General features: G+C 41.6%; 2 protein-coding genes across 3 annotated transcripts; one reads left to right on the forward strand and one right to left on the reverse strand.

Annotated features, from left to right (window-relative positions):
* The first annotated feature begins 549 nt into the window (after positions 1 to 549).
* LOC133483985 (gap junction alpha-3 protein-like) lies at positions 550 to 14,206 on the forward strand. 2 transcript variants are annotated; one of them, XM_061785966.1, is made up of 5 exons: positions 550 to 1,136; positions 3,161 to 3,222; positions 5,145 to 5,233; positions 5,362 to 5,912; positions 9,347 to 14,206. In XM_061785966.1, exons 3-5 carry the CDS (start codon positions 5,165 to 5,167, stop codon positions 10,128 to 10,130), a joined length of 1,404 nt encoding a protein of 467 aa, XP_061641950.1. In that variant the 5' UTR covers positions 550 to 1,136; positions 3,161 to 3,222; positions 5,145 to 5,164; the 3' UTR covers positions 10,131 to 14,206. The 2 variants fall into 2 exon arrangements, with proteins under 2 accessions (XP_061641950.1, XP_061641962.1); XM_061785978.1 differs by lacking the exon at positions 550 to 1,136 and adding an exon at positions 2,877 to 2,951.
* A 1,643-nt stretch (positions 14,207 to 15,849) lies between these two features.
* On the reverse strand, positions 15,850 to 23,067 carry hpxb (hemopexin b). The gene is made up of 10 exons (XM_061786012.1): positions 22,945 to 23,067; positions 22,455 to 22,480; positions 20,560 to 20,658; positions 20,241 to 20,398; positions 20,003 to 20,156; positions 17,227 to 17,439; positions 17,039 to 17,131; positions 16,825 to 16,955; positions 16,232 to 16,379; positions 15,850 to 16,160 (listed from the first exon to the last, which is right to left on the reverse strand). The coding sequence occupies exons 1-10, from the start codon at positions 22,998 to 23,000 to the stop codon at positions 15,934 to 15,936; spliced, it is 1,305 nt and encodes a 434-aa protein (XP_061641996.1). The 5' UTR covers positions 23,001 to 23,067; the 3' UTR covers positions 15,850 to 15,933.
* Positions 23,068 to 23,080: the final 13 nt, after the last annotated feature.

A 23,080-nucleotide genomic window follows, 5' to 3' on the forward strand; every position in this document is an offset into this window, starting at 1 on the left:
ACAAGGATAGTGTAAATTGTAATACACATTAAAGCAGTGGCCGGGACGGTGGACGACTGGTTAGCACATCTGCCTCACAGTTCTGCGGACTGGGCTTCAAATCCCGGCCCCGCCTGTGTGGAGTTTGCATGTTCTCCCCTTGCCTGCGGGGGTTTTCTACGGGCACTCCGGTTTCCTCCCACATCCCTAAAAATATGCGTGGTAGGTTGATTGAAGACTCTAAATTGCCCGTAGGTGTGAATGCGAGCGCAAATGGTTGTTTCTTTCTATGTGCCCTCCGATTGGCTGGCATCCGGTTCAGGGTGTGCCATGCCTCCCGCCCAAAGATGGCTGGGATGGGCTCCAGCACGCCCGCGACCCTAGTGAGGATAAGCGGTGAAGAAAATGGATGGATGGATTAAAGGAGTGTGGCGGCCATAAAGCTTTTCAAAGTGATGCTGAACTGCAGTCGGTGACAGAAAATTATCTTGCTAGGCTGCAATTTTGCCACACTGCTCCAATGTCAATTGGCAAGCAAGGGGCAAGGGAATGATATGCTTACAAAAACTGCAATGGACTCACATCTGTCCGGATGATACCTGAAATCAAAAAAAAGAAAGTGTATAGTGACATTGGGGGCACTCAGTATTCATTTGCAAAAAAATAAAAATAAAATAACACTACTGGGCGCACACATGCTTGCACTCACTCTGCCTTCCCACATACCACCACACATGCCACCCACCCTTAGCCACACACCACCACACTAAACCCCCCCAGCACTCCACCCAACCCCCACCATCCCGTGCACCCCCTATGCAGGGGCACACTGTGTGACAGAGGCGGATGGCCTTGGCCACGCGGGACGCAGCCACTGCGCTTGGCCTTGGTGGGACTCGTCGTTCCACACGCGCCTTCTTCACACAGGACTTGCCTCGTTCCTTCTTTTGTTTCATTTAAACTCTCCCTTGCTCTCTCAGTCAGTCTCTCTCTCTCTCTCTCTTTTGCGCCCCCCCCACCCCACTCCCCACCCTTCCCCCATCCCCACTGCTCATCACCCCTACTCCACGAGTGGTCGCCTCCTACCCACCTGTGGGAGAAGACGGATTGGAGAAGATTTACTTGGGCAGATGTGCTCGGAGGAGAGTGGGAAGAAGGTGGGTGCAAAGTGATGCTCTTGTTGAAAGTGGGAGTGAGGAGGGATCACCCGGCATCTCCCATGTCGACTCACTTCTCTGATCATGGTGCTGGAAAACAGGGATTTGGGTTATTTTGCGCAATGTTAATCTCTTAGAAGAACAGCTGAGTAATTGTGAACCAACTGACCGAATCCTACTGAAAATGTGTCAGACATCAAAGCTTTAATGATCATCTTATTAATGAGAAAAGTAATCTAGCAACTTTGCTGGGCAAGTTTGTTTTCCCTCAGACCACAAGGATTCTTTAAATAAATAAAAAAGTCTGTATTGCTCATGGAGTTCAATGAAGTAGTTGCAAATAAGGAATTGTCAGTAGTTATAACAGATCATAAAAAAGATTGAATGCGCACTGTTTCCACCACACCCGCATTCATTCTTAATAATAATTGTTAGTGATGTCAAAGGTGTAACTTGCTGGCATTTAATGTTCGAATGTTTTAATTCAGCAACTTTATAAATTCTTTTCATGAGCAAGTGTTTTTTTTCTGCTTAATGCACACGATTTTCATCACGCACCTTACAATTTACAATTTTATAATTGTACTGTTATCATAATATGTTAATAATAAATAAATACGATACAGTACTTTGTACACCCCCATTCCGCCCCCCCCCCCCCCCCGCGACCCTATACAAGATATATACTGCTTATTCAAAATAACTTTTTCTTAGCCATTTTGCACACATCTTTATGTATGCACAGGGTGAAAAATCTGCAGCTAAAATCTTGTAATGTTTACATCCATCCGTTAACATGCACCTGACCAGACCACGCGTGCATTGACTCTATGTGAGTTAAAGTTGAACTGCGTGGTTAAATGAGACGTCAGCTACTTATCTTTAAACTTTTTTTGTGTGTACTTGTTTTTTTGGGTGCAAACAGTCGGCCAAGAGTTAACCATTTGACTGTTTGAGCACAAAGACCTCTGCGCCATCAATAGTGCACGGCACCGCTGGGACAATGTCCATCTGGCAGCTTCTCTATTATGTGTCAGGGCGGGTGGCATTTCAGCACGTGAACAGATCATGTACATGTCTGCATGCAACTCAGTCACAGTGCTATAGCTGGTCATTTTTTATTTTTTGATTTTTTAAAGAGATGGATTGCATCATTTGATATGGATTTCTTTTTGAACGTTTATTGCTTCTAAGGCCAACATTTTGAGCTGTATCTTCTATCTATATACAAAGATTATTACCTTGAATTCATGCTTTAACTTTTCATTTTCGCATCATGTGATGGAATTGTTGGAATCACCTATCAGAAGTAAAAATAGATTGTTGAACTTCGCCCAGGCCGAACAATCAAAATTTGGACACATACACAGATACCTGGCTCCTACATATTTCGTCATCAGGATTTAAGCATTATTCCCTGGGAAACCAAAACTGTTATTTGGTAGTTTTTGTGTAGTCTTGCTGACTAACAAGTGCCAAAAATGTATTGTATAAACAAAATACACTGCGGATGGCTTGGTCCACCTCTGACAATTCGGTGGATTAGACATACTGTAGTAGAGCAGGCTACTGTAAGTGAGTGTGTGCGCGTGTGTGTGTGTGTGTGGGTGTTTGTGAATATCAGTTGATCCCAGGCAAACATTTGCCCTCCTCAGCATTCCTGGGATGTGATGAGTCCAGCATTCAACAGGGACAACCTGTTATCCACTCATTCACTTCCCACAGATGGCCAACCATTGTCTCGCGCGCGCACACACACACACACACACACACACACACACACGAACAAGTCTGGGGTGTAAAGTTGATTTCAAGGTAGCACACATTGCCGTTAATGTTACCTTAGTGTATTATTGTTTAAAGCAGCATGTGTGGTTTACATGTTACGATCATCACTGATCATTTTATAGTACACTACATTTGATCATTTTACACTAGTGCAGTCTCATTTGATTGGTTTCAGATATATTCGGTCTTTAGTTTGGGCAAAAATAAACTGATTTCCTTGTTTTTCTCCTTTGCAGATATCCTTTTTCTTCTGCTTTCTAGTCGATGGATTTATCACTGGCAACGCAACAATATTTTAGTAAGTTTTACTTGTTTTATGGCCTTTAAATACACTGTATTCTACTGCTTCCAAACAAAACGAACGAGAACACATCTGACTGTGGTTGAACTCAATGGAAGACCGTAGATTTGGGACAAAATTCCCTGACCATTTGCTTAGCATTATAAAACCAGGATGGGAGATGCCTTCATTTAGGAATTGGGAATTATTCCAGTTTTAAGCAACACTAAATTTCACACCACATCTTATCATTTAGATGATACTTATTGAAATACTATGCCATTCTAAATCGTTCCTTCGGGGAAAAAACAAAAAAAAACGTTGTACATTACAACTGTTTAACTTTGTCAAAATCTAGTTTACGAAATGCAATAATTTTTATTGTCATCATTAACTTATCTGATTGGCTGGTTCTAATGTCTTATTGTGAGGCATGGTGACTGAGTGGATTTTGCCTTTTGTTTAAGATTCCAAATATAAAGTGTACTAGTGCCCCTTCACAATGTTACTCAAGTAGTTATTCCACAACAACACAAACAAAAAGTAAGTGTTTTGTTCCATGGGTCCAAAACATTTGAGAAAATCGGTTTATTAGTATGTTTAAGGCATCCAGTGGTTCTCAAACATTTTACACCAAGTTTCATCCACAAAAAAAGCCCTCCAAGTACTGTACCACCATAATGGCCAACATTAGAATAGTAGTGTAGCAGGCCTAAGTGTTTATCAATTTATTCCTGTCATATTATTGTAAGCCGCTGTAACATTATGCAGTTTGAACATTAACACTATGTTTAAATATAGAAAAAAAAACTTTACATAAAAAAGTAATGATTCAATTCAAATATATTGCAGAAAAAAGGTGTGTTGACCTCAAAAATTCAAAACAACTGAACTGTACTTGGGCACTGATTCTTTCGCATACCTCTAGAGCGCGCCCAAATACCACTAGCGGCACTCGTACCACACTTGGACAATCACTGCTGGAATCAAACAGAAACATACACCCCAACCTTGGTCCCTTCATCTTCCTCCACTGTTTGATGTTCCTTAATTTAGTTTTAGTTTGGTGTTCCTCAGGCGTTGAACTGGTCGGCTAGGTCACACGTCAGCTTTACCACTCCCGGTTATAGATCGAGTTCAATAAATAGCCAATCCTGTGATTTGGAAACAACACAGACGCCTCGCTGAAACCAACAGGTGGTGGGTTCGCGCAAGCGCTAGGCACACCCATCCGAAAAGGCGCCTGATAACACTAGCTGACGAGCAGCCTTAATACCTCACGTCAGCTGTTAGTGAATTCACCAAATGCCCCTGTGACAATATGCTGTAGCGTCTGCTTAGAAGATGACATGGAGACAAGCGGTGGTCGATAACCTGTTTATGGCAAAAATGAGCGATTCATGTCGGCAAAGCAAATGTCCAACTAGGGTTTCTCACAACTGTCAGCCTTTCTCCAGCAAACACGCTTGCAATACACTTCCTCCTTCCACTGGCCCAAACCGACTCACTTATCCAATCACAAAGCACAGACACCTTCAGGTTCTCACAGCCAGTCAGATCTTATAATACCTCTGCAACAATCCATATAACACAACTGCAGGTTTGCGACAATACATTATTGAAAAGCGTTCCCTCCTCCTGTATTTAAAAAAAATGATATACCGTTATTATATACTGTAATGACTCTGCTGTTGGTATGTGAATTGATGTTAGACTTTTCTAACTTTTGAATGTTTGTGAGGCAATGAAGATCTGCTTGAATGAACAAATCGGGGGGGGTGGGGCCTGTGCAGCAGAAAAGGTGTTTGTAGGTGAAAAAAAAAAAGATTGACGTTTTCGATTAATCGAAGTTGACTCGACTATTATGACCTTGGCATCGACTGCAAAAATATCTGTAGTCGTTGAACCCCTATCCTAACTACAGCCGCATTTCCCTCCAGGTTAAAAAAGCGAGTGAAGCATGGGTGACTGGAGCTTTCTGGGGCGACTTCTGGAGAACGCTCAGGAACACTCCACTGTGATAGGAAAGGTGACCGATTGATGGCTTTCTCTCACATAATCAAACTCCGTTGACCACCAGTCAGAACTATATTTAGCAAAGATGTTCCTCTTTGCTTCTTCTGTGGTCCACAAAACCTGTGGTTATTCCTCCCCAAGGTTTGGCTGACCGTCCTCTTCATCTTCCGCATCTTGGTGCTGGGAGCAGCAGCTGAAGAAGTTTGGGGTGACGAGCAGTCTGACTTCACTTGCAACACGCAGCAGCCCGGCTGTGAGAACGTTTGCTACGACGAGGCCTTTCCCATCTCCCACATGCGCTTCTGGGTGCTGCAGATCATCTTTGTGTCCACGCCGACCCTAATCTACCTGGGACATGTGCTGCACATTGTCCGCATGGAGGAGAAGAGGAGGGAACGGGAAGATGAGAACAGGAAGTTGGGCCGGCACCTGGAGGACCACGACCCCCTCTACCGCCATGGAGACGGAGGGGGCGGTTGGAAGAAGGAGAAGCCACCAATCCGCGATGAGCACGGCAAAATCCGGATCCGCGGGGCATTGCTGCGGACCTACATCTTCAACATCATTTTCAAGACCCTGTTTGAGGTGGGCTTCATCCTGGGACAGTACTTCCTCTACGGCTTCCAGTTGATGCCGCTCTACAAATGCCGCCGGTGGCCCTGTCCCAACACAGTGGACTGCTTTATATCCAGGTTAGTAACTATCTACAATGTCCTTTCTACAGTCTTTGATACATCAACCTGGATTTCCTTACTATGATTAGATAGTGCCCTTTTGCGGTCGACTGTGCGCACCCCAATTGTGTGTTGACCACGGCTCCACCAGAGCATTGTGCCTGCTTTGCATCGCATTTATGTGAAAAAAGATCGGGTCCCATCCCCATCTTTATCATTCAAATTTAAAGGAATATAAAGATAGCCAGATGACTCAAAACGTCTTACATGAACTATCCCAAACATTACAACAAACACAGGAGCTGTTTCTTTTAGCTTTCGCGGGGCCTACAGTACATTTGTGTTTATTTGTGCAGATGTGCGCAGCGGGGATGCCCGGACCAATGCGCATGCGTGAAACACGTACCGATGTGAACCCCGAAATGTAGTACAAATGGAACCACATGCGCATCCGCGGTCCACGTGCAGTCTGCGAACGCACAATGCGGAAAGTATGATTTGGCCTTAAGTTGCACACACATTCTTATCCTACAGTGCAACACAAATAAGTAAAAAATACCAATTAGCATCAGTTACTATGTACAAAAGATTCTTGTTTATTTCTTTTGGTAGGCAAATTCACAATATTGAGAGTTATGCAGTTATTTATGTTAAGCAGCTAGCAATAATTCACATATCAATGAAGATAGTTATCTAGTGTGTGTGTAATTGTAAAGTGGACGAAGTTAAGTCCATGTCGTACCGACCTGTTATGTGCTAAGTTAGCATGCCATGCTAAGTTCTGTCCTACGTTAGTTTAGCGAATGCTACGATATGTCCATAAGTAAGGCTCGCATTGTATTATTGTGTTCAGCTTTAAGTTGTGTCTAATAATATGTATGTATCCTGGTTAATGTTATGTAATGTGTTAATGTAATGGTTAAAACACCCGCTATATCGCAGTTCACGCTTCGTGGTACCGCTATAATCGTGTTTAAAAAAAATATATATATTTTTTTTTAATTGCGCAATCCATTTTTAAGGCAATTGATAGTACAGGTAGTCCCTCCGGGATACAAAACACATTATTTTTTGTACTGTATGTCTTATTATTTTTTATATTTCTTTGCTTTTTTAAAAAATCCATTGCTCTTGCAATTCTCTCGCTCTCTCGCAACATATTCTGTTGAAATGTCCGTGTATTGTATTAATAGTGTGCTTGAAGTCCCTAAGGCAATTTCAAGTATAAATAAAGAAAAAAATACTATTCCAAATTTTTGTTTTCATATTTCTATTGTTATTTCTATAACACAGATTTTCACTTATTGCGTAACCCCTGCGATGGCAGGGGGTTTACTGAAAATAGTTGCTACTTGGGAAGAACCCATTCAAGGGTCGTGGAGAAAATTACAAAAATAAAAAACAATTCACAAACATATTTAAAAGACCTAATCAAATGGAAAAAGTCAGTACAGGAAGCGATTGTTTTGTTACAGTAAAAGCATGAAACCTAACAACTTACGAAAACAGGATTTATAACGCAGTACTTACAACAAGCATCACTATTGGCTGACAGAAGTGGCCTTCAAATTGAGCACTTCTGCGTTAGACCACATCTCCCCTATTTACTCTACATTGGACACACTACACAAGTGCAGACCACATTGGATAATGAATGTAATGTTTTTATCAGATGGTATTTGGTACTTTTGTTACCAGTTTGGTTTTGGTTGAGGACCAGCCCACATAATTTTATGTGACTTACAAAAGTGTGCCTCTATTTTTCCCTGACTTCTGTTCAAAAGTAGCTACTCATCATAAAAGTGTCTGTGTAGATACATCTGGCTATCAGATGTCCTGACTAGTTTAAGAAAAATGTGCTGTGCAAACACTTAAAAAAACTTCTAGCAGCTTTTAAACAGCCTAAAGAAGACAAACCACTGATGTTGCTTTTGCCTAAAAAGAAAACATTTTAGCAACCGATGTTTCATTTAAAATTAATAAAATATTAAATGTATCCATGTTTACACAAAATAAAAATCAGTTAGTTTTGCATCTTCTTCCTTTACTGTACCAAATGTGAACAGAACTGTGACCTTAAAGCCAAGGTACATGCCGGACAGTGATTTTTTGGCAATGACCCAAACGATGATATGTTTATGTGGTTTCACCGTTATATAACCGACCTGATGGCAACCATAACTTCAATGTGGCAAGTTTGACATCTCTGCATTACTGTATAGTGTAAGATATATTTCGATGCTGTTGCTTACAGGACACTAGGACAAACACACTAGCTTTTGTTTGTTAAAACTGACCACACTATGATACGAACACACTCACACACACACGCATACGTGCGCGCACACATGCACTACAGACATACTTATAACATTCAGGCTGAGAACAGGCGAGAACTGGTTTGATAAGGAGCCGCTGAGGGAACTGGCTATTATCAGCTTCAGGATCTCACAAGAGAAGGAAGAGAGTCCAGGACGCTTCTTCTCAACTAAAGCTTTTGTAATTAATAAATACTCAAAAGACAAGTTTAGTGTAGCAGGATTCTTATTTGGAAACAAGATCACCACCAAACATTAAAAAGAACCGGGAAGAAGGAATTCCATCAAGAACTTTTTTTTTCCTTGTGCCGGACCTCGCTGAGAATTCCTTACAATCGCATTTCACAACCTTTATTGAGTCAAGGCTGGATCCATCCATCCATCCATTCATTATCTGAGCCGCTTATCCGCACAAGGGTCGCGGGAACGCTGGAGCGTATCCCAGCTATCATCGGGCAGGAGGCGGGGGTACACTCTGAACTGGTTGCCAGCCAATGGCAGGGCACATATAAACAAACAACCATTCGCACTCACATTCACACCTACGGGCAATTTAGAGTCTTCAATCAACCTACCAAACATGTTTTTGGGATGTGGGAGGAAACCGGAGTGCCCGGAGAAACCCACGCAGGCACGGGGAGAACATGCAAACTCCACACAGGCAGGGCTGGGGATTGAACCCTGGTCCTCAGAACTGTGAGGCAGACGCTCTAACCAGTCGTCCGCCGAGTCAAGGCACATAATTGATATTAAAAATAAAAAATAAAATCTCACAGCACATAACTGAACAAAAATGTAGTAGTAAATCTAGTAGAAGGTCATTATCGAATTTTTCTGCCTGTCGATATATGCCACTAGCATAAATACTGTAGGTGAACAAAGATATGTTATTTGCAGTAAATCAATAATTTTCAGATCACTAACAGTAAGTAAAACTGGAAAGTTTCCCATTGCACACCTGATGAACTCTCAAGGCAAACTAATGTGCCACGGAACACTGGTTGTCAATCACTGATGTATAGCATAGCTAAAACTACAAAATGTAATGGTGATTAAAGCTGGGTATACACCGAATGATATTTGCCCATTTTTACTTGTCCCCTGATAACTGTTCTTCATCATGTGTTGCTGCAGGCCAACTGAAAAAACTATATTTATCATCTTCATGCTGGCGGTGGCTTGCGTTTCTCTGCTCCTCAACCTGCTGGAGATCTACCACCTGGGCTGGAAAAAAGTCAAGCAGAGCGTCACCAATGAGTTTGTCGCTGACAATGAGTCGCTGCTGCTGGGTGCAGTACGAGCCGGAGATGCCAAGACTCTTCCTGAGGAGGTCAGTCCACCGGCACTCGACTGTTTGCCGACATACGCCAGTGTGAGTGTAGTTGGGGGCAGTGCAGCCGAGGGGGGTGCTGACAGTCCCGCCGAGGTGATTTCCTTAAGTCCTGACATGGCAACTGGTTCTGTCAAGATGGACCGCACATTGTTCCACCCAGATGATCTCTTGTTACAATCGCTACCTGCTTCCTTTTATGGCGGAGTCCACAGACAGCTGACAGAAGAGAAGCAGAACTGGAGCAACATGGCGTTGGAGCTGCAGGATGTGGATGGAAAAAATTCCTCCGGCTCGTACCCTCCTCCATCATCTAGAATCTCCTCCTCCTCTTCCCATCCGGATGAGACGATTGTACCCCCTCCGCCAGAGTCGCAACACTCCAGTTTTCCTACACTCCCTTGCCATGCTCGCCTCTACCTCCTCTCACTGGAGGAGGCTTTGGCAAGTGAGGAGAAAGCGATGCCGAGTGACGACTTCACTGTGGTTACCAAAGCAGAGATGCATCAGCCCCCCGGCATGCAGAAGCCAAGACGGGTGAGCGAGAGCAGCGGTGCCCGGGCTCGCCCTGACGATTTGGCTGTGTAACCGCAGAAACATGAACATTATCCTACATGCATCTGGATACAAGTAGAGGAGGTGCACATAAGTCATCAGCAACAATATAAACTAGACAAACTCCAACAAAAGTCTGGACATGGCCACAAACATTTACTTCTAAAATGGCACTCAATAGAGAGCAGACCTCCGCCAAGGCCAAATGATCATACCATGGATCAGAATAAAACTGCGAAAAGTGAACCATCGCATATTCGCAATTTCACCTAGTCATTGATTTATTTTTTTTGTTTTTTTTTGGAGGGGCAGGGGACGCGATCCTTCGTTTTTCACATGACTTCGGTGCCATCTTGTGGCATCTTGGTCCCAAGGAACTATGTTGAAGTGAACTGAGGAGTTTCATCTAGACAACAGTATTGCTTTGCCACCATCTAGTGGCATGGTGGTGCCAAGGAACTACGTTGAAGTGAGTTGAGCAGTTTCATTTTGACAGTGAGAGTGTTTTGCCGCCATCTTGAGGCATCTGTAGGCAATTACAAACCTTTTTAGGAGGGAAGTCAATTACTCCCAGAAAGGCTTGCTCCCTATCTCCCACAAATGGCGACGTTTCACTGTATCGTCATACCTCCTATACAGAAGATGTACGCAATATTCACTGAAAATCAACACCTTTATCCAGATGTGCACTATTATTTAATGCGTTCTTCCTTGGCCCACGCCCAACCCCTCCTCAAGGTCTTGTGGAAATCAGTTGAATAATCTTTTGTGGACTCCTGGTAACTGGGAATCCAACAATGAGAACATACAGTACCTCCTTGGCGGAGGTAACTAATATTTCATGGTTAGATGACATAAGGGGAGACAGAATTGTAGTCTATATTTTCTACTGGAAGCAATATTTAAAGATTCTAAACACATAAAAAAGTGTGTAAGATAAATAGTAGGGATCTCTGTCTATAATCTATTTACAAATAATAATTTAAAAAAACAGGCATGGGGAGCAGCAGTGGCCACATTGGAATCCAGTACAGAAAGCACAGGGTGGATCTGAGGTCAACATTCAAAAATTCTCTCATATTGAGCGTGGACATGGCACAAAAAAGAAAAGTGCAAAAAACAATGTCATCTAGAGCCTTTAGCTGCGGTATTGTAATGTTAGCTTTCAGCTAGCTGTGTTGCCGAGGGAGGTTCACATGATTATTGCAGAGTTCACATCACAAATGTGAGTTTTTTTTTTTTTTTCGGAATCGGAACTTGTACCTGGTGCAGGCTGCCATTTCTCCTACATCCTGCTGCCCCTTGCTGGCTGAAACTCCACAATTGAGAGATATGGCCTGTTGGTGATTGATGTAAAAGCTATAAACCAGGTTACATATTTGTCTCAATATCAAAAGCAGTTCCATTGTGAACCCGCCCCCAATGTTTTGACCATCCATTAGCACAACACACAAGCTGGACCATCTGGCTTCAAAGCCTTGATGCTGAGCAAAGACAAGCTAAAGGGGCACACATATACCGAAAATCAAGCCTAAATTGAGCAAGTTCCCCTTCCGACCAAAGTCACCCAATGTCTCTAAAAGATTATCCTGACCGATTATCCTCTGGTGATGAGTGATATTTCCTCCCCGATCTGCTCGTAAAATGGTCAGGACAGATAATTGTATGTTAAATCTGGTACATTTTTACCATCGCAAATTTTAATTCTTATGTTTCTGGTCAACACCGTGTACGGCCGAGCCATGGACAAAGTGATTGCGTGTTTAGTGGATGTATAAATGTCTACCAAGTCATTCTCCACAATTAAAATGACAAAGAGGAGAGTTTGCAACTGCAATCTAGGCAACTACGATTTCAATTACTGCTACCACTATGACTACTACTAGTACTCCATTGTATTTTCTGTCAGTTTGGATGCCCTATCGCACCAAGCTGCCTCTCACATGTCAGTCCCGGTATTAGCACAGACATCTGATTTAGCAGAAGAGCATCAAAATGGTCGGTGGAGGTGGCTACGCGTGTGGTGTCTTCTGTTGGTCATCTGGAGAACACCACACACTACACAGGGTGTGTCAGGAAAGTTGCACGACTGCTGTCACAAAACATATTTTCAAGTTTTCCCTTTTGAAGTAATGCACTTCCCCCCAGCCTTCTCAGCCACGCTTCATACACCCCTGGAAGGATTCTTCCTGGATCCTCCACAGCTCATATTGAGGTTATCCACATCTTCAGAACGGGCCCCCTTGATGATCCCCTTGAACTTGGGAAAGAGGGGGGGGGAAAAAAATCCCGCCGAGCCAGGTCAAGTGAGTCGGGAGGTTGCTTCAGCACTGCGATGTTTGAAAGGAACTGTTGTATGCTCAAGGCAGCCACGGGTTGTCCTGCCTCAACTCTCACCTCTTCTCCTGCATTGAAGTCAGTAAACGCCGCAGGATCTCTTCATAAACGTGCTGGTTGATCGTCTGGTCCACATTGAAGCGGAAAATTCATAGTTTGTAGTTTGGGGATTGAAACATATCTTCGGTGACACCAGTCCTGGAGCCTTTCTGACACAGCTCATAAGAACACTAAGCACACACTAAGCTGATTTTTTTTTCCTCATCATGTGGCGGGTCTCTCACATTTAAAAATTGGGTTGATATGCTAAATATCGGGATATTCAGCTGATTTTCCATATTGTCAGACATGCGCACTTAACACACACTTTGACCGAGAAGTTGTAGTAATGATGATGATGATGTTTGGACTAATTTGTAACTTTGGGAGCTTAAAGGCAGCAGGACGGCGTCTTCATATTTGTCTTTTGTGCCTTTGCTGGGAGAGACACAAAGACAGGTTTGCACTTTTGTTTCTTTTTATTGATCATGATGGAGCTGGACACATGGGTGTGTATGTGTTCATTAATATTGTTTCAGTGTTGACACAAACCCATCTCTGCTGTTACATCAGGGTCAATTATAAATATGTATACAGTATGAATAAGGAGTAGAGGTTACTATAGATCACTCAACATGTGATGCAGGATTACTTTTTTACCCCAACGGTTTCTGGTTCAATTTGGAGATTTTCCACTATTTCACAATAAGAGGACACGGGTAACAAAGACAAACATCTCCAAAGATCATACTGTCGTATACAAAAGCAAATATTCAACATTGAGCGATATAGCTGAGCATCTCTGGGGGTCCAAACCCAAATGGGCTGTTTTGGTTGGAGGACTTGTTGTACATCTTCTTTCTGAAGCTAGTGTTTGCAGTGTGTTACAGAACTGTTGACTTCCTTCTAGCTGTTCTGTATAGGACGAGTTTCATTTTCTAGACTAGCTGTAGAATATCATTGTGACTTCAAGGTTTCAAGAGGGCTGGGGCGGGTGGGGGTGTATGATCCTTTTTTGTTTGTTTTTTACTAGACATCTCATGTGGATTTTTATTATTTTCCTGTCCCTCTCATGAATTCCTGCCTGTCTCACACAGTTTCACTTGCAACACTGTACAATGAGATGAGCTAGCTATCTTCTAAGTAGATCATCAAGACTTGAGGGTGACATGAAGCTATCACCCCCAACAGTGAATGAAACCCCAAGATTCTGTTCTTACAGCACTTTGAACATTACAATTCCACAAAAAAAAAAGAAAAAAAAAAAAAAAAAGACATACTGTTTGTCTCTAAACTGGGCTCATTTTACTAAATGTTAGCGAGCTGTTTTCTAACCTTTAATAAAGGATTGCACATTGACTTTGTAGCCCGCTATAATTAGGGTATGATGATGCTTATACAAAAACAAAGAATTGTCTTAGAAGAATTTAGAAATTAGATTTGCAATGATGGAGAAATTCATCTAAAGTGACTGTTCTTATTTTGTTCTATGTGTATGGATCAAGAGACTTCCACCTTAAACACATGTGCCTGAGGGACTTCCATGACAAACACTGTTAGTAGGGGCAAATCCTGCTTTTAATCCACAATGTCTGTGTGCATGCGTGTATGTGTGTTTGAATGAGAGAAAGTCTTTCTATAGAAATTTCTGTTGAAGAACATGTCGATGTAAATGTCCATTTACCTCAGATGTGGAAAAAAAGTGTTACTTAATAAACTTATTTTGTACCGTTGCCCGTCTGCTTCTTTTATCGTCGGTTTACAATATGCGTGGCTCAAACGGTTTGCTGTGCGTGTGTGTGTGCGCGCGCGCGTGTCTGTCTGTGCGTGTGTGTGTGTGAAGCCATGCTGAGGCCAGCACTCCCTTTATTGTTCGTGAAAGTCACAGGGATTTTAATTGAACAAAAAGTGTGGAGGGAGTGAAAGGGCCTTGAATGCTTGCTAACGCCAGCGTGACCTCTGGACTCTTGTGGGCTGCAGTTATACTGAATGTTGAGCCCATTCTTTAACTTTTACCAATGTGGAAAGCAATTCCTGTGATATATAAACCAGTGTTATATTCTTCAGTGTTTTACTTTCTTTACTATTTTAAACAAACTCGCAGCAATTCACACACATTTCTGATGGAGTTTTGATTTCTAGCAGTGGTTTTAAACACTAGATTTTGAAATTTTGAAATGTTTTATTTTTCCTTGCATATTCTCCCCATGCTTGCTCGATACTTGGTGCTCCATTTTCCTCTGACATTCCCAAAAACATGCATGTCTAAAAAGTGGACATGTTTGTGCAAATCCAGATGTCTGCTTGCCACCGTGATGTCGACTACTGTTAGATGCTAGTGTAAACCGCTAACTAGCTAGCCGCCTACTAGCTAGCAGCTGATAGACATGTTGTCTCTTGGTATCCGACATATAGTGGGTGTTACCGATTGATAGAACATTGCTGTCAAAAAAGACGTACATGCACACGTAAACTGGGTGTGTTGTAGAGTAGGCTAGAGCATCAGTTCAAGTCTGTAAGAATAGCATTCCGAGATTATTATAGGCTACTGTTTGAGACGTAATTTACACGTGTGTTGGGTCACAGGTGAGCGCAAGATGAATTAATTCTCACTCTACATGCGTTGAAACTACTGTAGTCATGGGAAAGAGATGACTAATGTTTAAACAGGAGAAAATACAGACACAGAACAGAATCACGTAACGTGTTACAGTTACCCTGGACTGGTAGCCAGCCGATCACATGGCACATATCGTAACCTTTTAGAGGAAGAGGATCAAAAGTCAGATGGACTTGACTCAGGAGAAATGACATCAAGTTACTTGCTTTAACCACGCAGGTACACAAGGTAAGTCCTCTCATCTATTTGTCTTCTTTTTTTCCCCCCCAGTTTTTAGTTATATTGGAGTGTGTCACTCAAACCAATGCAACTCTGTTACTAATATTAGCAGAAGTTTTTCTTTTTTTGTAATATGTAGCCAAGTTTGTTCTTTACCTGTTCGCATAGAAGCTAACACAGCAAGCAAGTCCTCTTGAGTAAAATATGAGCAATGATTTACAATTCCGGGATGACCCATTTACTATGCTGTTTCCATCCATTTTCTACATTGGTCACCCTGTTCAGGGTCATGGTGAGCTGGAGCCTATCTCAGCTGGCTTTGGGTGAGAGATGGGGCACAACCTATATAACATTGATATTGCCATGATTAACTTCTTTTGACTGTAGCAGTTTGCGTTTTGAATGGATTCTTTAAATTTGTAGGTCAATCAGAATCCCACTGCAAAACAAATATCGTGAAATAATGCTTGTTTGTTCTGTCAAAGTAATGATCAATATTCTTATAATGGCAACACAAACAACAGATATGAGCCAAAATTCTGTGAATAGTTTCCAAATGTTTATTCACCAAAACTGAATCATTCACAAGTCCTCATATTGACATCGAGCAAAAGTTTGCGTCTACTCCTGACATCCCATCATAGCCGGGGTAATTTTTTCAGCCACGGGGGCTATTTTGGTCACAGCCAGGGTAAACGCATTGTCATAATGGTAGTAAGAGGGGCCTTTGAACACATTAACTCCTTCCTGACTGCATAAAGCAGCATCAACGTCAGAAAAGGGAAGGGGAAAGTCTCTGGTCACAGTTCTTGGTGTGGCCGACAGGTCAACGTCACGAATCATCGTTCCTAAAAATAAATAAGTGAATTGTTAATGCAATGTTTGATAAAAGTGTAAAATGAAGATCCAAACGACTTACCTTGGATTATGTGAACTGTATCTTTATTGGGGCACACAAAGGCAGCATCAACATGTCCCTCGATGCCTAACTCTTCCTTCAGGGTTCTAGGGTAGCCTTCGATGAGGGTGTTGTGCGCGTCCGATTTATAGATGTACACTTGATCATCCTGCATTTGAAAAGAATTTTACCTCAATCAGTGAGTACAGCAACTACCAAGTAAAAACGGGACATTATGTTTATTTGCATTGTTGAATAATGTCAATGTAAGACGACAGGATTAACAAAACAATCCTTGATCAGGCTACAAGGCCCTTTAAAAACAACTGAAAAAGCAGCATTCAGCATGTATCCATCTATCTATCCATCCATCTCCAGTACCAGGAAGGTTAAAGACTGGTTGGTATTCAAAAGCAATGACAACAACCCGATTGGGACCACCCTCAGGGGTCACACCTATCAGAGACATACTGTAAATAGGGAGACGTCACACCTAAAAATTTAAAACTGAAGAAGTCTTTTGGATTAAAGGATTACCACGACCTGTATGACTCAGAGTCTACACAGATAACTAAGTTTTCAGTGGGCGCTAATGGGATTTTGACAAGGTCTACCTTAATCATGTAGATTTTGTCGTTGTAGGAGAAGACGGCATCCACCCCATTGATCATCTCTTTCCACGCCCTTGTGATTGGAAAGGCGTGAAGACCATCACGGTGGCTGTCCAGACGCATGTAGATTGGACCTTTGCAGAAAATAAAACTCAAGCACGGTTCATCTTAGAAGTTTCTGAGAATATTTTCAGGAAAAAAAAAAAAAAGTCCTTACCTGCAAAAAAATATTTTTTGCCTTGCTCATCCGTGGTGATGGCGTCTATTTTGACTTCGCTGCATTTAGGGATTTTATAATCACCTCCATGGCCTACAAACCCATGCACCGGATAAAATTTTATCTGATTGCCAGTTAGAAATAATAATAATACAATGTATTTTTGGAGGAGCACTTGATGAGCTCACCAAAGTTGGGACACTTCATGAAGTAATGGCGCGCATCCTTTGGGTAGACACCGCTCACCTCTCCTGAGACCGGGTTAAATCTGGTGAAGTTGTGACCATGGAAGCAGTAGTAGTGCTCCAGCCAGCGCAAAGCAGACGTGCAAACAGGCAGGTGGGACCACGTCTTTGTTTTGATCAGTTTTGTGTCAATGTCATAAACATGCACGTCGTGTCCTGTGAGGGCATCATGAGTTACTACACTTTTTTGACACAGCAAAAAATGATAACAGGTTATCATAAAAACACGTATTTTAGACACTTAATCCTTACATACTGTTCATTTTCTATTCACACATAGTATGTTTAGGGTCAATTTTGACCTGGGCCAAGAATATCATTGTGATAATTGTCTATATCAAATGAATGAACTTCAAATATTTTCAAATTGTATTAATAGTATGTTTGACAATGAGTTGAACATTTGTCTGTCATCAATGTTTAAGAGAAAAAGGGAAAATGTATGCTTTTTATGTTTTACAATACTCGATTTGGCCCCCCCAAAAAACAAAAACAAAACAACTTCTACTACCAAACAATGTGAGGTCTCATTTTAGCAAAGACATGAAAAATAACAGCTATGATGGTCCTGATCCTCTGTCACTGTCTCGAGATCGCTCCAGGACCATTACAATTCACAGGAACCTGTGCAAATGTGGTGGGAACACATTTATTGGGACTAGTTGAATTTACCTCTTGAACACTGTTCTCACTAGCCCATAAAAATACTGTACACACCTTTTTGGCATGGACATTTTCACAGATTCAAAATCAGTTTTGATTTAAAAAAAAACATTGTTAAATATGAAATGAATTTTAGGATACATGGGTCCAATTTGACCTGGATACAGTCTCAATGTACAAAGACTTTGTAGCGCCTGTAAAGAAGATTGTACAGTGGCCAAGACAGGTCACAACAACTGCAAACGCCACAACGGAAATGCAAATGCCACAAGACAACAACATTACCAGGGACTCATATTGCCGATAGCCCAACGGGGTTCCCTCTATCTTTAATAAGGAAAATATATTAAAAGATGATCCCTCCATCCATTCTCTGAACCTCTTATCCGCACTTGGCTCGTGGGTGTCCTGATGCCTGTCCCAAGTGACCATTGGGCAAGAGGCAGGGTTCGAATTTGGGAATACAACTAAATACCTCACTCTACCGATATCACAAAAAAACACTTTTCAAAACAAATGAAATCTATGCTTGTAATTACCTTGATGAATAGAGTTGAGGGAAAACATTTTAATGAAGGAAGTTGGAAAATGAAGTTTATGTAAGCTATTCCATTCTCTGTAGTGCTTATGGTTGCAGGTGTGCTAGGGCCTATCACAGTTTACTTCGGGCGAGAGGTGGGGTACACGCTGAACTGGTCGCTAGCCAATCGTGGGGCTCATAGAAACAAACAACCATTCATACTCACGTTCACACGTACAGACAATTTAGAGTCTTCAATGAAGCTACCATGCATGTTTTTGGAATGTGGGAGGAAACCGGAGTACCCGGAGAAAGCCCACGCAGGCACTGGGAGAACATGCAAACACCACACAAGGAGGCCGGATTTGAACCCGGGTCCTCGGAACTCTGAGGCAGGTGTGCTAACCAGTTGTACACTGTGCCGCCCAGATGTAAGCTATTTTGGAACCATTTCGGAGAGTAACCACTTTCGTATTGTCATCAATATTCCTATTTTGTTTAATAAAACTTGTGCAACTTCCCAATTTAGTCACTTGGTCTGTCGGCAATATGAGTCCCATGAGTGACTACGATGAGTCAGAACTGTTTTTGTGTCATTGGGCTATATTTTCATAGAGTGTGCAACGTACGTGCCCTGGAGTGCAAATGGTTGGCTATCTTAATTTTCGTGCAAGCAAAAAGCTCACTTGAGTGTTTGTCAATTTGGTAGACCGGCCTGCGCCAAGATGAGCATACCGACGCAACGAGGGTGTGTCATTTGACATCTGCCCGGTCCATGGGAGAATTTGGTGACTGCAGTCTGTCTAAATTTTACGCCTACTCAGACAATGTCTACATTTTGGTGCAACATAGACCGCTGGGCTAATGTGATTTTGATTAATTTGATCTGGGCACAGGCAGACAGATATTTAAGTCGTCAACTGTTATCAGTAGCTCAATAAGGGTACCGGCTCACATTGTCTGTTGTCACACTGGGCAAAAGCGGTGACAATGTTACACTCCTCTTGCTCACAGAGATTACTCCTCTCTCTGTAAACACACCAACAGTGGCGCAGTCCGCCCACTCGGATCCACCTGGTCTACGAAATTACCAACACTGGTCTAACCCGTCTCTGGTGCACGGTTGCGTCGCCACCTGTGCCAGATTTACTTCAAAATTATCAGTCTTTGCCCATTTTGAGCAATTATCTTCAAATATGTATAAGGTATTTGGAAACAAATTTCTGAATTCACTTTACAGGCTGTTTAAATATTTTCATGTATTTTGGGTCACTTTAGGAAAAGTCATCAAAATTCAGGTTGAAAGAATGACATTTAGGGTATTTTTATTGCTATCAAAGATCAAAACAGGTCAAATTTGACCTGAAAACTATCTAAGGGTCAAGTATTTGCCTCAGTCCTGATCATGTGACTCATAAATGTAGTAGCAAATTTCACCCTCTTGTGAGAAAAATATATATTTCTATAAATATAATGGATTATGGACTGCAATGGATTTTCTCTGATTTTTTTTTTTCCAAGTGAAAGCCAGCCTACCCTTGAAGAACAGAACTGAGTTGGCTGCACACTCTCCTTTTGGACACTCCACAGCTGCATCCAGGTGAGAGGGGACTCCTGGGAAGTCATCCTGTAGTGTTTTCGGATACCCGTTCTCTAGAGTCTGATTATAGTAGCTAAAGACCTTGTCATCCTGGACAAACATTTGACACATTTGTCACACTGCAACTATAAACATACTGCAGCCCACATCGGCGATGAAAGGTTCCACTCATACCAGGAAGAAATACACGTGATCGTGGTCATCATGGTTCTCTGGGTTGTGCATGCGAAAGGCGGCGTCAACGTGGCCGACGTTATGATCATCATCAAGTTCCTTGAATAACTCATTGGAGAGCTGAGCTGGACCGTGGAACCCCTTCCACAGGTGGCCACCTACAGGGAATGAATCACAATAGTGTCGTTACATGGGAATAGGCTTATGAATGTGCAACAGTACAATATATTGAAATGAAACAAAGCAATCCTCAGGAGAGCAAAGTCTATAACGTGGGCTTGATGAATGCAAATGTAATGTTAGATGAACTTTGTTATACCTTTGAAGAAGATAGTGTTTCCTTTCTCATCTGGAGTGATGGCATCAAACTCTATCCCATCACATCGGTCTGGCAGGGTTGCATCATGAGCACCTCCATCTTTATTACACACCAATGGAAATACAGAGATGCACTACTTGGAGTCTTTGTACACACACACACACACACACACACACACTTTTCGAACTGCACTCATTCCACTTAATTCTATCATTTGCGCACCTTCTGCCCACTAGGTGGAACAACTTTTAAATGTAGGAATTCACTGTCAAATCTTTCCGAGAGCACATTCTCCCATAGACTTAAGCGCTTTTTTCTTGCAAACCTCAGAGACTGTTGTAAGTCTAGCGCCCCGGGAAGGTGAAACATCATATTGCACGTTTTGATTTAATTCAATGCTCCGACGGCGCCTTCCGTCAATGTGGCCAGTGACGCCGTCGATGCACCCTAGATATCCATTTGGAAAATGTCACACTATAAAAGTGAGATAAAGAAGTTAATCATCGCCGCAATACTGATGACATGCCCACCGCTCCATTCATAACAAATACTATTGCTAGGTGCGCACACATTTGCCGCTTGCGCAAGGTGTGTTGCAGATTATGGTCCTATATACAGTAATTAACAAGAAAGTGCAATTCCTAAAAAAAAAATTGTATGTGAATGCTCAAAAGCTGAAGCTGCACTTAAATGCTGTAGAACTAATTGAGTTGTTGAAATGTAGAATGTGAAGCTTTGGATTGGTAGAGAAATGTGGAAGGAGGAAGTAAATGTGTAAAATATATCTTAATTTGGTAATGTGACAAATAGTTACCGAGATGAGCTGAATACGGCATGTATTTTTACCTTGGAATGGTTTGAAGCGGTCAAGAAATGTGGAAGAAGGTGGTAAATGTGTGATATATCTCAAATTAAATGTGGGATCTATTGGAATATTAAATATAGGTCCCAAGATTCTAAATATAGTAAGATGAAAATTCTAAACTTAGAATATTTGAAATCAGTCAAGAAATGTAAGTGCAGGAGGTAAATGTGTAAAATCTCTCTAAATTAGGAAATTTTATTGTGAAACTATGGGAATTTGGGGGATGTGATAAATAGTTCCCCAAATAGCCTGAATGAGCTGAATATTATTTTAAATTGGAATGATTTGTATCAGCCACGAAATGTGGAAAGAGGGGGAAAATGTGTACAATATTTCTTAATTATGGACTTTTATTATGAAAATTTGGGGATTTTACTGTGATAATTGTGGAATTTGGGGATTATGGTAGTTATTGGAATGTGAAATATAGTTCCCACGATGTTCTGAAAGAGCTGGACAGTTTAAATTTGCAACATTGAAACAAGTGAATTTTCACTTTATTCATGTGTGTGTGTTTGAAAAATGTGGAATTCAGGCTTAACTGGGAATACGGGGAATGTGGAAAATGGTTGTGCGTAAATTGCAATGAGTTGAATCAGTGGAGAAATGTGGAAGAGTAGAACAGCAAAAATCGGCAGAGCAATAAGAATAAAGTTTTGGGGTATAGAATATTGTATAATATGTTTCAAAATGACAATTTGAGGAGGCCAATGGGGCCAAGGTCATGTTCCAGCATGGCTGTGCCCCACTGCACAACACAAGGTCCGCGAGGGCATGCTTGGATGAGTTTAGTGTGGAACTTGATAGCTAACCCTTACCATCAACCCCATATTTGATTTGATTTTCATTTCCTGTATCATGACTTTAATTACCCCAAAAATATTAGGTTATTCATCCATTTTATGTATCATAGCTCTCATAGAGAATATATATGTGATTGCAGCTGTTATCTGTTAGATAATCATTAACATTGGAATCTTGATCCTATTTACAGTCCACCAAATAAACAGGATTAAAAAAATCAGCCCACCTGCACTGGTGACATCTCCAAGGGGTCTGTCAAAGACGAGAAAAAAAAGCATTAGTTTCAAAGTGTTGCATTAAGTCTCCAATTCAGAGTCCATCATGGTGAGTCAGCACCTTGCATGAGTCAACACGCTGCTCTTTGTTCAATCGAACCACTTTGTAAACAAAGTTTTGAAATATGAGTGTCCGGTGAACGACTGCTCGATGTTGACTGCACCATGACATAGAAAAAAAAAAATGTACATTTGCACAAAAAAAAAAAAACACTTTTAAAACAAAAAAAAACAAAAAAAAAAACATAAAACACAATTGTTATGGAATGATTGTATTGGTTTTCATTATGTTGGGTTGGCTGAACCTACGTATTGTATGACAAAAAGCAACTGAATACTACAAAGTATCACTGCAATCAAGTTGACGTTATATAAAATCAGGACATTTCAAATTGAGGCATATTATTTAGAATTTCAATTCATTAAACTAAGATGACTTACAGTGATGCACCGAGGCAAAGTAGGAGGCCCAAGTTGAGAACTGTGAGCAGCTTCATGCTGAGCGATCTTGAGCCGATGTCCACCAGTTGGGCTTTTATACCTGGAACTGTGTGTCATTGCATGACTGTTTACATAT

Source organism: Phyllopteryx taeniolatus, chromosome 1, assembly GCF_024500385.1.
Source record: "Phyllopteryx taeniolatus isolate TA_2022b chromosome 1, UOR_Ptae_1.2, whole genome shotgun sequence".
NCBI lineage: Eukaryota > Metazoa > Chordata > Actinopteri > Syngnathiformes > Syngnathidae > Phyllopteryx > Phyllopteryx taeniolatus.

Coding starts and splice junctions, on each gene's coding strand:
- hpxb (XM_061786012.1), bottom strand. CDS start 23,000: ATGAAGCTGCTCACAGTTCTCAACTTGGGCCTCCTACTTTGCCTCGGT. Junction 20,659..22,454: donor TGGAGATGTCACCAGTGCAG/GTGGGCTGATTT, acceptor TGTGTAATAAAG/ATGGAGGTGCTCATGATGCA. Junction 17,440..20,002: donor CTCAGTTCTGTTCTTCAAGG/GTAGGCTGGCTT, acceptor ATGCCCTCACAG/GACACGACGTGCATGTTTAT.
- LOC133483985 (XM_061785966.1), top strand. CDS start 5,165: ATGGGTGACTGGAGCTTTCTGGGGCGACTTCTGGAGAACGCTCAGGAA. Junction 5,234..5,361: donor ACTCCACTGTGATAGGAAAG/GTGACCGATTGA, acceptor TTCCTCCCCAAG/GTTTGGCTGACCGTCCTCTT. Junction 5,913..9,346: donor GTGGACTGCTTTATATCCAG/GTTAGTAACTAT, acceptor GTGTTGCTGCAG/GCCAACTGAAAAAACTATAT.